Source organism: Myotis daubentonii, chromosome 14 (genome assembly GCF_963259705.1).
Source record: "Myotis daubentonii chromosome 14, mMyoDau2.1, whole genome shotgun sequence".
NCBI lineage: Eukaryota > Metazoa > Chordata > Mammalia > Chiroptera > Vespertilionidae > Myotis > Myotis daubentonii.
The window spans coordinates 50209788-50227250 of record NC_081853.1 but is presented as its reverse complement, the minus strand read 5'-3'; the positions used below and the strand labels follow the sequence as shown (position 1 = coordinate 50227250).

The 17463-nt window shown below is 52.7% G+C and overlaps 1 protein-coding gene across 2 annotated transcripts in view; it reads left to right on the top strand.

The window, feature by feature from the left end:
- LARS2 (leucyl-tRNA synthetase 2, mitochondrial) overlaps positions 1-16975 on the top strand; it is a 110347-nt gene extending 93372 nt beyond the window's left edge. For both annotated transcript variants that reach the window (XM_059664329.1, XM_059664330.1), the window contains exons 16-21: positions 5039-5221; positions 6826-6995; positions 8681-8758; positions 9838-9949; positions 14960-15087; positions 15628-16975. In XM_059664329.1, coding sequence (XP_059520312.1) covers positions 5039-5221; positions 6826-6995; positions 8681-8758; positions 9838-9949; positions 14960-15087; positions 15628-15807 — 851 coding nt within the window. In that variant the 3' untranslated portion in view covers positions 15808-16975. The remainder of the gene's footprint in view (positions 1-5038; positions 5222-6825; positions 6996-8680; positions 8759-9837; positions 9950-14959; positions 15088-15627) is intronic.
- The last annotated feature ends 488 nt before the right edge of the window (positions 16976-17463 follow it).

Sequence of the window (17463 nt, the reverse complement as noted above, 5' to 3'; positions counted from 1 at the left end):
TATATGGCTTTTATTATGTTGAGGTATGATCCTTCTACTCCCACCTTGCTGAGAGTTTTTATCAAAAATGGGTGTTGAATTTTGTCAAATGCTTTTTCTGCATCAATTGATATGACCATGTGGTTTTTTTCTTTCAATTTGTTTATGTGATGTATCACGTTTATTGATTTGCGGATATTGTACCATCCTTGCATCCCTGGGATAAATCCTACTTGGTCATGGTGTATGATCTTTCTGATGTACTGCTGGATCCGATTTGCTAAGATTTTGTTGAGGATTTTGGCATCTATGTTCATGAGGGATATTGGCCTGTAATTCTCTTTCATTGTGTTGTCTTTACCTGGTTTTGGTATTAGGGTGATGCTGGCTTCATAGAATGAGCTTGGAAGTGTTCCTTCCTCTTGAATTTTTTGTAGTAGTCTGAGGAGGATAGGTTTTAGTTCTTCCTTGAATGTTTGGTAAAACTCCCCTGTGAAGCCGTCTGGTCCTGGGCTTTTGTTTGATGGAAGCTTTTTGATGACTGCTTCAATTTCTTCCATAGTTATTGGCCTGTTGAGATTTTTAGATTCTTCCTGATTGAGTTTTGGAATGCTGTATTTTTCTAGGAATTTGTCCATTTCCTCCAGGTTGTCTAGTTTGTTGGAGTAAAGCTGTCCATAGTATTTTTTAACAATCATTTGTATTTCTGTGGGGTCTGTTGTTATTTCGCCTCTATCGTTTCTGATTTTATTTATTTGGGTCCTCTCTCTCTGCTTCTTGGTGAGTCTGGCTAGAGGTTTATCAATCTTGTTTATCCTTTCAAAGAACCAGCTCTTGGTTTCATTGATTTTCTGTATTGTTTTTTTGGTCTCTATGTCATTTATTTCTGCTCTAATCTTTATTATCTCCTTCCTTCTGCTCACTCTGGGGTTTTCTTGTTGCTCTCTTTCTAATTCTTTGAGTTGTAGAGTTAGATGATTTACTACCATTTTTTCTTGTTTTTTGAGATAGGCCTGTAGAGCTATAAACTTCCCTCTCAGGACTGCTTTCAATGTGTCCCATAGGTTTTGGATTGTTGTGTTTTCATTGTCATTAGTTTCCAGGATGTTTTTAATTTCTTCTTTGATCTCATTGGTAACCCAATCAATATTTAGTAGCATGCTATTCAGCTTCCAGGTGTTTGAGTATTTTGGGTTGTTTTTATTGTAGTTTATTTCTAATATTATGCCATCGTGGTCTGCGAAGACGCTTTTTATGATTTCAATCTTCTTGAATTTGGGGATACTTTGCTTGTGACCCAATATGTGGTCTATTTTTGAATATGTCCCATGAGCACCTGAGAAGAACGTATATTCTCTGGCTTTGGGGTGAAGTGTTCTGAAGATGTCTATTAAGTCCATCTGATCTAGTGAGTCATTTAGGATTGCTGTATCTTTGCTGATTGTTTGTCTATAGGACTTATCCAGTGCTGTCAATGGTGTATTAAAGTCCCCTACTATGATTGTATTGTTGTCGATCTCTCCTTTGATATCTTCCAGGAGTTTTTTTATGAATTTGGGTGCTCCTACATTGGGTGCATATATGTTTACCAGGGTTATATCTTCTTGTTGTATTGATCCCTTTAGTATTATGAAGTGGCCTTCCTTATCTCTTGTTAAGGCCTTCACTTTGAGGTCTATTTTGTCCGATATAAGTATTGCTACCCCAGCTTTCTTTTCCTTTCCATTTGCCTGAAAGATATTTTTCCATCCTTTCACTTTCAGTCTGTGTGAGTCCCTTCTAATGAGGTGGGTTTCTTGTAGACAGCAGATGTATGGGTCATGTTTTTTTATCCATTCAGCCACTCGATGTCTTTTGGTTGGAGCATTTAGTCCGTTTACGTTTAAAGTTATTATTGAAAGGTACTTGTTTGTAGCCATTTCTTTTTGTGTGTGTGTGTGGCTGTTTTCTTTCTGAGCTTTTTATTTCTTCTTTTTATACCAGTCCCTTTAGCATTCCTTGCATTGCTGGCTTGGTGGTGACAAACTCCCTTAGTCTTTTTTTGTCTGTGAAGCTTCTTATTTCCCCTTCAAGTTTGAATGATAGCCTTGCTGGATAGAGTATTCTTGGATTCAGTCCTTTGCTTTGCATCACTTTGTAAATTTCAGTCCATTCTTTTCTGGCCTGATGTGTTTCTGTTGAGAAGTCATTTGACAATCTAATGGGAGATCCCTTGTATGTAACTTTCCGTCTCTCTCTTGCAGCCTGTAAGATTCTCTCTTTGTCCTGAACATTTGCCATGGTGATTATGATGTGTCTTGGTGTGGGTCTTTTCGGGTTCACCTTGTTTGGGACTCTCTGGGCTTGTGTGACTTTTTTCTTCCCCACCTCAGGAAAGTTTTCTGATATTATTTCTTCGAGTAGGTTTTCTAATCCTTGTTCATCTTTCTGTTGTTCTGGTACTCCTATTATTCGTATGTTGTTTCGTTTCATGTTGTCCCAAAGCTCCCTTAGGCTCTCCTCCTGTCTTTTAATTTTTTTCTCCAATTGCAGTACATTTTGGGTGTGTTTTGCTTCCTTGTCTTCTAATTCACTTATTCGGTCCTCCGCTTCTCCTAGTCTACTGTTGATACTTTCAATGGAGTTTTTCATTGCAGCTATATCACTCTTCATTTCTTCTTGGGTCTTACTTAGGTTGTTGATTTTTTCATCTGTTTCTTCTAGCTTCTTCCATATGTTATCGATTTTTTCATCTGTTTCTTCTAGCTTCTTCCATATGTTATCGATTTTTTCATCTGTTTCTTCTTGCTTCTTGCAGAGGTTGTCGATTTTTTCCTCCATCCGGTTTATGCACTCTAGGATCCTTATTCTGAATTCTTTATCTGTCATGTTGCATGCCTCTGTATTACTTAGCTGCTTTTCTGGAGAGTCCTCCTTCTCTTTCCTTTGGGGGTTTCTTTGTCTACCCATGTTTGATCTCACTGACATATCTAGACGTTGAGTTGTTCAGTGGTTGCTCCCTTGGTGGCAGTGACTCCTTGGTCTGTGGTTGCTCTTCGGGCGGTTGCGGTAGCAGCTGCTCTTCAGTTGGCAGCAGCTCCTCTGGTGGGTGCTGTTCACAGCTGTGGTGGCTCTTCCGGCTGGTGGGGCGAGGTTTCACGTACAGCTGCTGTTCCTCAGCAGAGGATGAGGTGCTCAGGAGGTTGCTGTTGCTTGGATCTGCTGCGTTGATTTAAAGGCACAAAATACAACACAACAAGGCACCACGTACCAGGCACTATACACAAATATATTCACGATATTAATAACCCCAATTAAAGGTGACCACCTGAATTAAGAGAATTAGGGGATAAGGAAGAAGGAAGAGAAAAAGATCAAAGAGAAAAAGGAAAAGAAAAGTAGGGACCAAAAAAAGGGAGTGCAAAAATGAAATTGGGAAAAAGGAAGGGGGAAAATAAAAGCGAGAAAAGAAAAGAAAGAAAAAAAAAAAAGAGCGAAAAGAGAGAATGAAGTGGAAGAGGGAAGAGATTTTTTATATGAGGAGAATACTCCTATAGAACAGCCATTAATCCCAACAAATTCCAGCAACAGCTCCCTGGATATGAATGCAAACTAGAAACAACCAATAATATAACGATGAAAATAGAATGGTGAACACTAATCCCAAAATAAAATAAAGAAAAAATAAAATGGCACTTTAAAAAATGGTAAAATGGTAGCAGTAATAATACTGGTTAAAAATAAGAAGGTAGTAATTAAAAGGGTAAAATCAGGTGATGGAAAAAGAAGAAAAGAAAGAAAAAAAAAAGAAAAAAAAAAGAACAGAAAAAAAAGAATGAAAAAAAAATTGGTTTCTTAGTTAAAAAGTGAAAAAAGAAAAAAAATTGCAGTAGTGAAGGTCCTTCGTTTCTTCTATTCTTCAGTGTGGCTCGCCTTAGACCTTCCAGGTATTCAGGAGAGTGTTGAGTTTCCCTGCGATATACTGTTCCTCTGTGTTGTAAACCACAGTCCTTATTTTAAAGCATGCCGCATTTATTTCCCAGACTGCCTTATTTTGTGTTTAGCAAAGAGTCAGTTTGTGGGTCAGCCTCTGGGTGGCAGTGTTCTGGGGTTGGCCTCTGAGGCTATAGGGCCTCTCTGTCCAGTGGAAGTTCACTGCCCAGAGCTGACTGCGTAATAGTTAGTTACCGGCGCTATGTTGTTGCTGGGATTGAAAATCCCCCTATAGGCCAGACCCTGTTAACTCCCAGGGACTGATCAGGTTATCTTAATCCTTGATCTCCTACAGGGTGGAATCTGGGTGTGGCTGTGCTCCTTGCCTGGGGGCTGGGGGGAGGAGACTCCCTCTCAGGAGCGGGTGGCTGCCCCAGTCCGGGGCTCTGGGGTGTCTCAGCACTCAATTCACTACCACCTCTCCCGGCTCCCCCTCTTTCCCCAGTCTCTCCCCAGATTCCACTCCCCAGCACACTCTCCCTCTCTTCAGCACAGGTGAGTGTCTGTATCCGAAATGTCCCATGAACAGGATTCAGTGAAAACAAACAAACAAATGCCGGCCACGGAAACGGGGAAGGCTTGGTTTCTGTAAGCTTCTTCTCTTACCGGGACTGCATGGTCAGGTCAGCTCTTCAGGCTGCCCCCTTTAGGCTCAGTCCTCCGTGATCACAGAACCCAGCTCTCAATTTCCCTGGCGGCGCCAGGAATCCCGCGGTTCTCCTTTCCCCCGTCAGGGGCTGTGCCTGTCCCAGGGGACGCGGCTGTCTGCCACGCGGTCTCCCTCCGACTCTCTGGGCTCAGAGGTCTGGCAAACTTTCTTGCCCAAATCCCTGGTTTTTTTTTACCTTACCAGGGAAGTTCTGCTCTTCCCGGCTGTAAACCCTCTCACCAGCTGAGCAATTTCGCCAATTCGGTGTGAGTGTTACTAGCTTCAGCTGCTCGTTCCATTTGCTCCGGGACACGACCTGGGACACGTCTGCCTATATCGCCGCCATCTTGGTTCCCCACTGTTTTCTTATTGAATGTATTTTCATAGAATCAGTTCAGAGGTGCACACGCCGTACCTCCGTATTATTTTGGCATCTAGGTTCTGTCCCTGTTCATGCAAAAACAAAGGAGACGCTGGAGGTGACGTGGGAGAAGATGAGCAAGTCCAAGCACAATGGGGTGGACCCCGAGGAGGTGGTGCAGCAGTACGGCATCGACACGGTCCGCCTCTACCTCCTTTTCGCCGCCCCGCCAGAGAAGGATATCTTGTGGGACCTCAAGAGTAAGTCGCCTGCCTCTTCCTGCTCGGCCCCCTTTGTCATCAGCCTGTGCGCTAAAGGCATTCGGGGACGCCGCTGTCCTGGCCGAAGGCAGTGGGAGAGGGGTCTGGAGATGGGCTCCGTGAAGCGAGTGGCCGTCTGTCCACATCAGCCAGGGTGGTGCCCCTGGGAGCCCAGTGTCTCAGGTGAATGAGCCTCCGAATCACCCGGGAGCTCGTTGGCATCACAGGCTCCCCGTCCTCACCCCTGCCGCCACGGCCCCAAGGCAGGCCCAGGAGCCTGCCTCCGACAAGCCCGTGGACCCAGGTTCCACGAGGACCCACCTTGAGAACGTGTCCTTGGAGCCAGACTGGCCTCCATGCTGCCCCTGGGCCCCTGGTCTGCCCGGACAGGGTTTTTCTGGAAGTGCCATCACCCTCACCAGTCCAGAAACCCGGCCTGGGCCTGGGCCTGCTGTTACGGGACCTCTTTGGTCGCCACAGCCTCCGGAGCCCCCTTGGGGAAGTCTCTCTCGAAGCCATTTAGATCTGCAACGGCATGAAGGAAACTAATCTTGGATTTATTGTATTGTTATATGTACACATCACATACTTATAAATAGCATAAGTGTCTTTAATACACACATTACATATTTAACATGGGTAGTATGTGGCATGCTTATTACATACTTACAAGTAATATGTATGATAAATATGTAAAATAATCTGGGTGTCCTGGATCCCTATCCAGCGGCCATTCACGCTTCCTCGGTGATCTGCTCATGCGTGTGACGGGAAGATACACGCAGATGCCTGGATCACCCCCTAGTTTGCCCCCTCATGTCTAGGGCGCAGGGTGGCCGGAGGAGCCGTCACAGGCGCCAGTCCTGGGCCCGCTGCCTTAGAACCCGGCATTAGGAAGTGCAGACCTGGGGGCGCAGTTCTGCTCCCTCCCCTGCTGCAGGCAGCCTCCAGGCACCTGCTCCGAGCGAGCCTTCCCCGTGTGCATCAGGCTTAGGAGCGCCTAGTCCCGTGGCCCAGGGGGGAAGACCGGCCTGGCCTTCATCTGGCTGGCCCTTGATCCAGGGCGACAGGATGAGGCGCTCAGCTTCTCCTGGAAATCAGATCAGCACCCAGATTGGGTGAGCAAGGTTGACATAGGCAGCCCACACGTCTGGCAAGGACACGTGGTGTGCAGACAGCTCGTGCTGTACGCGTTGGCTCCCAGCGGTCTGCAGACCACCGCCCTGAGTGTTACCTGCCCCGGTGAGATGGGGACCATGTCCCCAGGCTCCCTGTTGTGCCACAGACACTTCATCAGGCAGTGTGCAGTGCGCACATCCTGGCCGAGCTTCTGAGCTCCGAGGGCAGGGACAGTCATGGGCGGCACTTTAAGCAGCCTTGCCGCCTGGTGCTCAGAGCGTCTGGGTCGCTGAGATCTGATGGAATCGCCCTGGTCTGAGTTCCCAGACAGTGGCGGCCAGGGAGGACCATCCACCTGCCCATGGATCCATCCACGGGGCACAGCCAGGTGTGTCCTCAGTTCACAGGTGCTTTTTGAGGCTCAGGAGTAACCCAGTCATTCCCATGTGTCTCTCTTTCTCTCTCATCTACCGACACCATCACAGCCGACGCGCTGCCCGGCGTGCTCAGATGGCAGCAGCGGCTGTGGTCCTTGGCAACCCGCTTCATTGAGGCCAGGGCTTCCGGGGAGGTTCCCAGGCCCCAGCGGCTGAGCAGCGAGGAGAGAGCCGAGGCCCGCAAGCTCTGGGCGTTCAAGAACACGATCATCTCTCAGGTCAGAGACTTGGCGGGGACACTGGGCGACTCTGTAAGGGGCACTCGAGGTTTGTGTGGCCACCTTCCTCCTCATTGTAGTGGCCCCCCGGCCTTGAGTAATCCATCTACTGCTTTGATATTTCGCCAAGGCGGAGCAGAAGTGCAGCATTCTTGTGGAGAGACTTGCTCTCCGGAGGTGGCCCGGATCTCAGGGAGCTGCCCGCTCTCCATGTGTCCATACCTAACATGTTAAGCGTCTTGCAGAAAGTCACACAGCTAGTTAGGAGCCAAGAGGCTAGAATCCAAGTTCCCTGGTGCAGGACGTGCCCAGCCAGTGACGTTGTTGCACAGTATCTGTGTGAGTTATTGTGGGTTAATGTTTGCAAATAAACAATTTATTCATGTTATATTCTTAGAGAATCGTGTATTATTGTCTAAATCATTTAAAAATATTCTTCATTGATAACAAACCCTTTAATTTTTTTTTTAAATCTAGGAGTCTGTTCTAATAAAATGATATTTGCCTTTTTTTTTTTTTTTTTTTAGTTGGAACTTTTTTTTATCCTCACCTGAGAATATTTTTTTAATTGATTTTTAGAGAGCGCAGGAGAGAAGTAGTGATGTTACCTGTATGTGCCCTGACTGGGGGATCTAACCCACAACTTGGGTATGTGCCCTGACCCGGAATTGAACCCACCACCTGTTGGTGTGGAAGATGATGCTCCCATCACCTGAGCCACCAGGGCGACATTTGCCTTTTAAGAACTTGGTGAAAAAATGTCAGTCTCTGAAAGAAGGCATTTAGGAACCCTGAAGCCATTTTTGACGGGTACCAGAGACCCCAGATGCTCCTCGGCTGCGTTGCTGTTTTTTAATGTGCTGATTCAAATGTCTAAAGTCAGCCACGGTCCCTTCCGGGTGCTGGTAGCCGATGACACTGAAGAAGGGTGTTGTTCCTCTCTGGCTGTGTGACCTGACGTGGCCCCGGGCGCAGCCTGGTCTCGTTTGGGGACACCTCCTCGGCTTCCTTTCGCCCTCCGTCCTCTGGCGTGGAGACCGGAGGCAGGGAGCGCGCTGGTGCTCTGAGTGGCGCCTGAGGGATTGTTTTCATTCCACATACTTTCTCTCAGGGCCTGGCAAGTCCTTCTGCCCTGTCAGAGAAGAGCAGTGGGTTATTTCAACACAGCGGGGACTCTGGACATCTGAAAGATGTGTTCTTTCTCTGTCTCCTCGCCCGTGGTCAGAATGGGAAAGCACACACACAGGGCAAAGCTGACAAATCGTATTCGTGGTCCGAGGTCGACTGCGCGTTGGAAAATGGAGGATGAACCTTGTCCACGCGCTGATCCTCCTCCTTAGGAATCGAAGCCGCGCAGCCGAGGGGACAGGCCGTCCTTTACCTGTCTCCTGTCCACTCTGGCTTCCGTGTTTGCTCGTTGGGGGTCCTGCCTCCTGCTCCCCACGTTTCTTAAGGACCCGCCACGAGCACCAGCACCTCCCAGCTGTGGGGGAAGAGGAACCATCGACATGGTTTTAACACTCTTTGTGCTGATGAAACATTATCGTGATGAGTTGAGCCAGTGAACACGTGTAAATAGCTATGGTCGCATTCATTCAATTCACACTTTTGGATGAGGCCCTGTTTCTTTGCAGAAAGCTTGGAGGAGTTCTGAAGAAAGTGAATAATTCAACTTTCACCCCTAGGTGACCACCCACTTCACGGAGGACTTCTCTCTGAACTCTGCCATTTCTCATCTGATGGGACTCAGCGGGGCCCTCTTGGTAAGCGGCCTGTCTGTCCCCGTGGGCTGTGGCCGAGGTGCCGGCAAGGGCTCAGGCCGGGGACTGAGCAGGACCACGGTGTCACCTTCTTTGTCTCAAAGAAGCATTTTGTCCATAGTCACAGCCTCGTCTTATAGCTGGAAGGTTCCGAAAGATTATCTGGTCCTAGCCCGCTCCACCACCCTCCGCCCCCCTCTGCCCCCCTCCCCCGTGTTTTGGTGATGGGGACGCACAGGCCTAGGTGGTGGGTTGACAACTCCAGGAGCAGCCCAGGGCCTCTGAGCCTTCCTGCTGTGCCCCCTCTTCCTGCTCCCACTGCCTGGGCTCCTGTGACTACCCCCCACCCCCGACCCCCCGGCATCATTAACATTTTAATTCCTTTAACTTAGACCAGTCAGGTTTGCTCTCACTGAGAACAGAAGTCCGCCTTTGCAGGACAGTCTCATCGCCTTGGGACAATGACTGTCCTTTTTTTTTTGCCCGGCCAAGGACTTGCCAACAAATGGAACTTGGGCAAGGGGTTAGTTGTTTGGACAAGAAAAAAAAAAGTATTAACACATTTAAACTATTAACTATTAAAACTATTAACACATGCTTTTTATAATGAAGCCCTCTCCAAGCCTTTAAGAACAGGGGAAGAGATTTATAGATTGAACTACCTAAGGCTTGCCACTTTTAGTATAGTTAAACATGCCATATTAGAAGATGGATAAAAACTGGGGTAGACATTAGCCATGTGCCCAGGGAGATGACTCCTCTCTAACCCTCAGCTGCTCCTGCTGTCCCATGGGGTCAGAACGCCGCCCTCAGAGGGCCGTGTGAGAGCTGAGGGAGTGGGCGTCAGACTGAGGGCACAGTAAGTGCTCAGTTAAGAGTGGTGTACTTGTAGGTACTGCTGAAGCTGTTTTTAATACTGTCATCTACTGGGGAAAGTTCTTGGTCCAGAACCAACAGGGCTGGTCCAGAAGGCTGCTTCCAGCCTGCGGAGTGTCTAGACGTCAGCTACGTCCTGGCGTGCTTGCTGTGCGTATTCCACGTGCCTTCGCAGTCTTACATCCGTGTTCTCTTCTCTCCCGCAGCAAGCTTCTCCGAGAGTCGTCCTCCACAGCCCCGAGTTCGAGGACGCTCTGTGTGCCCTGCTGGTGATGGCCGCTCCGATGGCCCCTCACATCACCTCCGAGCTCTGGGCAGGTAGGTGGGCGTCCTGGCCCAACAAGTCACTGCTCCCCAGCACGTGCTCGAGCCTCTTGCAGAACCTGATGCGGGACTCAGACGTCCTGCGCCAGGGGCCCGGGGTTTGGCATCTGTGCTCGTCTTGTGCTTGGAATAGTGGTACTTTGTGGTCACCCCACCCAAAGGGGAAGACTCCTCCCCCTTTGGAACAGTGTGAGTACCGATGTCACCGCAGAACATTCACCCAGCCTCCTGGCGCCCACACGTCATGACCCATGTCATGTTTCTAAGATAGAAACTCATGGTTAGTCCCACTTCACAGATGGAGAAAGGGGCCCCGGACGGACAGAGCAGATCTGAACGGCACCCACTGAGGCTGCCATTCAGGCCCTTGATTCCTCAGCCGGCACTGCAGCCGGTGTGACCTCCTGAGGCTCAGATGGTTCCCTGTGGATGCCTCTGCCCCACCCGCCCTTGGAGATCGGGTTCTGGGTTCTGGGGTGGGAGAACCTGCTTTAAAGGCTCCTGGTGATTCTGATGCACAGGCAGGTGGGCTGTGTCCTCAATGTAAGACCTGCTGTCAGGTGACAGCCGAAGGCAGGGCTTCCCTGTGCTTTCCCGTCTTGGGGCAGCTCATTGAGGACGTTTTTTAGGGCCCCTGGTGGTTCTGAAAGGCCATCGCTGCAATACCCGCATCTTCTCCTCTTAAGAAATTATTTGAGCCCAGCCGGCGTGGCTCAGTGGTTAAATGTCTCACCCCATGAACCGGGAGACATGTCCTATTCCCGGGCAGGGCACATGCCCAGGTTGTGGGTTCGATCCCCAGTGTGGGGCATACAGGAGGCAGCCGATCAGTTTTCTCTCATCATTGATGTTTCTATCCCTCTCTCCCTTCTTCGCTCTGAAATCAATTTTAAAAAATATTTTAAAAATAATAATTTGAACATTCTCTGCGTTAAGCAACCTTTAACTATTCTTTTCCTTTCCTCATCTCCATTTTTTGTAATTTTAATATGATATGGAACTATTTTGTAAAATAGCATGAGGTTTTAGTCTTTTTCTTTGTTAGAAGGAAAAGAATGGAATTTATTTGCTGTTAAAGCATCTTGCCTGAACGAGTCTCAGTTCACTTAGGAAAGCGAGGGTTGTCGGCGTGTTTCTCTGCAGCGCCCGAGTCCCAGGCCCGGCAGGTGCGGGAGGGCCGCGCTGAACCCTGCAGTGGCCCCTGGTGGGAATGGAAATGAAGTGACAGGTGCTGAGCGGGTGGCTGTGCGGGTCCCAGGCCCTGGGCCCCCAAACCTTGTGTTCAGTGGTCTCCTGTGACCACTGGGACGTTTCGCAGGAGACAGGCCGCCTAGAATTCTGGGTCGACACGGTGCTTTTATCCGGGGCCTCTGAGAAGTAGCAGACCTCACCGCGGCGCTTCCCGTGTGTGCTGACCAGAGGCCCGGAAGTCACACAGAAAGCACCGGCTCCTGAAATAAGTGCCGTTGGCCACACACGCTGCCAAAAACGTCACTCAGTCTTTCAAAGACCAAACGGAGCCGAAGAGACAGGGAACCACAAGGAGGAAGTGGTGACTGGGTGCTGTCCTGACCAGCTCCAAGTGAGGGGACAACCATGGTGGGCGGTGTTCTGTGATGGGTTCTGTGAGCCCTGGACTGGGGGTTGTGATTTTCAGTGACACTGAGTTAGTGATTTAGAAGGAAAGGGAGTTGAGGAGGTAATTGTAGGGATTTCATGAGGGTTGAACACGTTCCAAGAGTGAAGACAAAGGAGGCAAGGAAAGGTAAGAACTAGCAGCATTCGAGAGACAGCCCTGGCCGGTTGCTCAGTGGTTAGATCAGTGGTTCTCAACCTTCCTAATGCCGCAACCCTTTAATACAGTTCCTCATGTTGTGGTGACCCCCAACCATAAAATTATTTTTGTTGCTACTTCATACTGTAATTTTGCTACTGTTATGAATCGTAATGTAAATATCTGATATGCAGGATGTATTTTCATTGTTACAAATTGAACATAATTAAAGCATAGTGATTAATCACAGAAACAATATGTAATTATATATGTGTTTTCCGATGATCTTAGGTGACCCCTATGAAAGAGTCGTTCGACCCCCAAAAGGGTCGCGACCCACAGGTTGAGAACCGCTGGGTTAGAGCATCAGCCCATGGACTGAAAGGTCACAGGTTCGATTCCGATCAAGGGCATGTACTTGCGTTGCAGTCTAGATCTCCAGTCGGGACACGTGCAGGAAGCAACCAATTGATGTATCTCTCACATCGATGTTTTTCTCTCTCTGTCTCTCCCCCTCCTGTCCACTCTCTCTAAAAATATTAATAATAATAAATAAAGATAACAACAGTGTTTCCATATAGATGGGAACGGGCTGTCCTGCCAGCGAGGAACAGAAACCCCCGCCGGGTTCCATGCAGGCTCTGCCTCCCAGTCTTTTTAGGGAAGCAGAAGCCCCTGGCATTTGCACGGCAAATACGACGGTTTCTGTACGTCACGCAGGTCAGGGCGGGGGGTGGCCTTGGGGAAGCACACGGAGAAAGTCCAAGCGTAGCTGGGAAGCGCCTGCAGGTGTGAGATGCCAGGAAACAGTTTCACCAACAACGCAGTTCTGATCCCCGTGAGGGACCTCTTCCCAAGGAAGCGGCACGGACACGGCCCTGAGCGTCTCAGCCAGGGCCTGAAGCTCAGTCCCGCACGCTGATGCCAGCCAAGGGGAGCACCTCAGGCAGGTGGGTGCCAGGGTCCCAGGTGTGAACACTTGTTCTGAGCCGAGGGTCCCGGTCCCAGGCATCGAGGGTCCCAGCTGACACTCGCTGAGCCTGCAGTTCTGCTGTGTCCTCAGCCACAGGCCGCCAGGCACACCCCGGTGTTAACAACTTGGGTCTGTTACCAGGGCACGCAGGGCTTCAGTGGGCAAAGGCCACAGTGATGCGTCCTCGCTTCCTGTCCACTTGCTCGGCATGGCGAGGGCTGGACGAGGCACAGGGGTCAGGCGCCACAGCGTCCCCACGTCCCCCCTTGTGTGTGTGAGGCAGGCCTGAGGCTGGCCCCGGGGAGGCCTGGCGTCCACAGGAGCTGTGCCCACCCGGCACTCTCTTCCGGTGGCTCGACCTCGCCAGCTCTCCGAGTGGGAGGGGGCTTGATTCGGTTATTTCCCAGGAAGGTCAGTGACGACAGCTCTCCCGGGGGGGGGGGGGGGTGGAGGGGGGCCATGGGCCAGGCTGGGCCTGCGCGGCGGCCTTGTGTGCAGGCCGGCCACTTCCCAGCTGCGCTTGACTTTCTCCACGTGCTTCCCCGGGCCAGCTTCGCCCCGACCCGCCTGACGTACGGAAACCGTCGTATTTGCTGTGCCAGTGTCAGGGGCCTCTGTTTCCCTAAAAAGAGCGGGAGGCAGAGTCTGCATAGGTCCCGGGGGGTTTCTGTTCCTCGCTGGCAGGACGGCCCACTCCGTCCATATGGAAACGCGCGGGCCGGCCGCTATAAATACACGTCCGGGTCGCTCCAGGAAGGCCGGGCTTCCTCGTTCACTCACAGGGGAACTTGTAACCGCTTCTACCAAGGCCCCTCATCGGGCAGCATCCTGTGCGATGCCTGGTGGAGGTTCCTGAGTTCTTCCCGGTGCGGCTGGGTCACGGGACCCGCCATCCCGGGCCAGCGGCTAAAAGAAGGACCTGGCCATCTCGCTCCGTGACCTCCGCCTTCTACTTAGACGTGAGTGTCAGTAGGCTCCCTTCTGAGGAGCAAGCGGGCGGCTACTTCCTGCTTCTGCTGGAGGCACATGTGTTAGAAGCAAAGCGAGTTCGCTGGCGAGCACAGGAGCCCCAGCTCCCAGGGGCCAGCGGGGCCCAGGGACCGGCCCTGTCCACCACTCGATCGCCGACCCGAGGGGCCGTCGCTTCCCCGAGATGGACGGACAGCGCGGGGTTGCAAGAGCGCCCGATAGGAAAACAGACAAAGCTGCGGCAGGGACGCCCATGGCACTAACGCGAGAATCCAGACGAGGTCAGCAGGGTAAATCGGACCAGTGCTGCTCAGAGTGGCCCGTGGCCTGTGGCCCTGCCGGCCGGTCACACACAGTCCTCGACGAGACAGGGAGCCTGTGCTCAGGAGGTGCGTCGGGCGTCACTGAGCGCACAGCGGAGACAGGGCGGCCGCAGCTTTTGGTGGCGAGGCCTTCCCTACGAAGGGAGCAGGGTGCGGGGATTCACGTCGAGGCGAGTTTCCACCTCCTCGCAGACGGGCACGTCAAGTAGCTTCGCAGTGAATACTCCCAAGCCACCTCTAGGATAAGATTTGTAAAAGAACTATCACAGACCAATAGGGAAGAGAACTGCTTGGAGAAGATTAGGAAAGTTGACTGTGTGTTTAAGTAATGCCCAGGCATCTGTTTGTCTATGTGTGTCCCTCCCCATTTGGGGGCATCACCTGAGCTCACGGAATCTGCAGAGGCTTCCAAATCAGAGCTTTCCTTTGTGGGCGCCCCAGGTAAAGCTCGGGCACCGACAGCTGGCCCTGCAGCCCTGTGGGTGCAGACGGAGCAGGGAGCGCCTGGGCACGGCGCCTCAGCTCAGGGTGCAGCGGGAAGCACTCGGGGATTCATTCCTCTGCCGCTGTGTGTCTGACCCACCCTGAGCCACGGTCAGCTCTCTCCAGTTCCATGATTGGCAGGAACGCCTCCTGGAGGTGGAGAGAAGTCGTGGGGCCCTCAGACCACCATAGTTGCGGCCCAAAGAGGAAGCCAGCAGCTTGGGATTTGGGGATCTGCTCTCAGCACAGAGGCGTTCCGTCCCCGACGGAACTGCAGGGACCAGCGCGGACCAGCAGCCCGGTCTCCCTAGAACACGTGTCCATCCATCACAGCTCCGGGCACTGTGAGAAAAAGCTGCCCGTAGCCTGGGGATAAGCCGGGCCGGAGGCAGTGGGGAGCAGCTGGTAAGGCTCGGAAAAGCCATGGTGCAGCCTCCGGAGCCTTGAGTGCTCTCAGTGACCCTCTGACCTTGACCTGGCAGGCCTGGCGCTGGTGCCCAGGAAGCTCTGCACCCACTACGCCTGGGACGCCGGCGTGCTGCTCCAGCCGTGGCCGGCTGTGGACCCGCAGTTCCTGCAGCCGCCCGACGTGGTGCAGATGGCCGTGCTGGTGAGTGGTTCCCGCAGCCCCCAGCGCAGGCGGGCCTGCGGGGCAGGGCCTGTCCTGTCGGTCTGGTGGTTCTGTGGCCTTTCTGGCCCATCCTGCCCCGTCCACCCATCTCCTTCGCCCGCATCTCTGTCGGAGGTCACCAGGTACCAATGTTGCGCATGCACCCTCACGCCCTCGGGGTTGGAAAGTGGGAAAATAAGCCTGTCCCACATTACAGGGTGATTGTCTTCCTTCCGAGCTGTCTCCGCCTCTCTCAGCTTCACTAGCTGCTCTTGGTTCCAGGCGGGGAGGGGGTGATGGTGAGGAGGTCGGCCGTGGAGGGCACCCCCTCTGAACACTGTCTTGCAGAAAGGCTACATCAGATTCCTCTCGATCCTCGCTCTCTCATTGCACTTGGTCCTCCAAGAAGCGGGCGCTGCCTTGTCCTCCTTCCTTCCCCACACCCCCTTCCCCCAACAGACAGCGGGCCCTTGGCAGGAAGTGGGTTGGGCACCTGGCTGCTGCCTCTCAGCCCCGCTTGTCTCCGGCTTTTCTCCTCAGATCAACAACAAAGCCTGCGGCAAAGTCCCTGTGCCCCAGCACGTGGCCCAGGACCCGGACAAAGTCCACGAGCTCGTCCTGCAGAGCGAGCTGGGCGTCAGGCTCCTGCGGGGGCGCAGCATCAAGAAGGCCTACCTCTCGCCCAGGACGGCCCTCATCAGCTTCCTGGTGCGGGAGTGACCCCACCGTCCCCCAAGGACCTGCGTCCAGGCCCGGACGACGACGAAGGTGCCGGCCAGGGCGGGAAACACAGAAGTCCTGAATGTTTACCTTCGCGCTCCGGCAGATGGGCGTCAGCAGTGTGCCCTGTGGTGTGGCCTGGTGCAGGGTGAGGGTGGGCAGAGGAGAAAGATGAGTGGCGGGGTGGGGGGCAGCCTACCCCCCGCATTACCTGGTGGAGGAAGCCATCGACCCCCTTGAAGCCACCAGAGACGGCCGGGCGGGCACAGGAAGTGATGGGCATAGCACCAGGCCTCTCGAGCAGCCTGGTGCTTCTGGATCCAGAAATGGCACCCCCCAGGGACACCCAGGAACTTGCGGGTAAACCGAGCAGCCCCTCGAGGCTTGGGAGCAGCGTGGACAGTCCCTCTGAATGGGTAACAGCCTGGGCATCGTGGTGGGTGGCTCCTCGCGCAGGCCAGATGGGAAAGCCGTGTGGGTCCAAACACCCAGCACGTGGATGGACGCCGGAATCCTCAGACGTTGCGGTGCCAGTCCCTGTGCCAGCATCCCCACTGTTCCTCAGCTCCGCCCTGTAGGTGGCATCCTCCCCCGCCCCACTGGATGCGCCCGCCACCCGCCGGGCCGGGCGGAGCACCACTTCCTTCCCTGAGTGAGGAGCCGCTCGGCTAACCGCCCCTGCGGGGTAGAACATTTGCTGTGCAGCGAGGCGGAACCAAGCCGCTTCCAGCCGCGGATGGAACCAATCTCAGAGCCACCGCAGCCCCGCAGGGAGTCTGCTCACTGGGCCCCAGATGGCAACGCTGCCTTTGAGACCGTCCCCAGAGCGGGTTCACCACAAAGGATGGGACGGGCGCCACCCGGCGTTGCCTCCTGTGTTCGAGCCGCCGCAGTCCGGCTGCTGGGAGGTGGCCAGGAATGCACCTGTGTTGGTGGCGAACTAGGATCATCCTGGCTTTACGTGAAGTCAGCAACTCGCTGCTCCCACCAGAACTGACCGTAGCCACTGAGGAATATTGATGGGGAAAGTGGGGGAGCAGCTAGCCATTGTGTGATGCTGAAAATCTTTTTTCTCTGCCATTTTTCTGAAGTGGCCTCAGGGGCGGTCCCCCTGCAGCCCAGCAGTTAACAGATGCCTTTCTTAATGCAATAAAATGTTTGTCATGTATGACTCAGGGACATCTGTGTGATCCTGGAGTTAATCAGGACCAGACTGAGGCTCTCCGTCACCATCAGAGCGTTGGCTGTGAGCCCGACTCCACGTGGAAGCTATAAAGTGAGACGCATGGGGAACAGGCCGCCCATTAGCAGCAGCGATTAAGTCACTGGCTCTCAAACTTGGCTCGGACTGAATACTGTACCTGGTCCCCATGCCCAGAAACCCTGATCGAGCTGACCCTCGGCCGCTGGGCATCCGGAACCTGGCAGGCTCCACAGGAGAGCCGCCGGGTTCATCGCTGCGTTTGAACCAAGGCGTCTAACTAGTCCTCTCTCCCTCATGTCCAGCTTTAGTGGGACGTGTTTGGTCCAGGAACGCAGCATGATGGAGTGAGCTGGGAAGATGAGGACGGAAGGGAAGGCAGGGCCACAGCTCCAGGCAGGCATCTAAGACGTTCCCAGAGCGGCCTGAGCGCACACAGCCCGTGCCACGTGCCA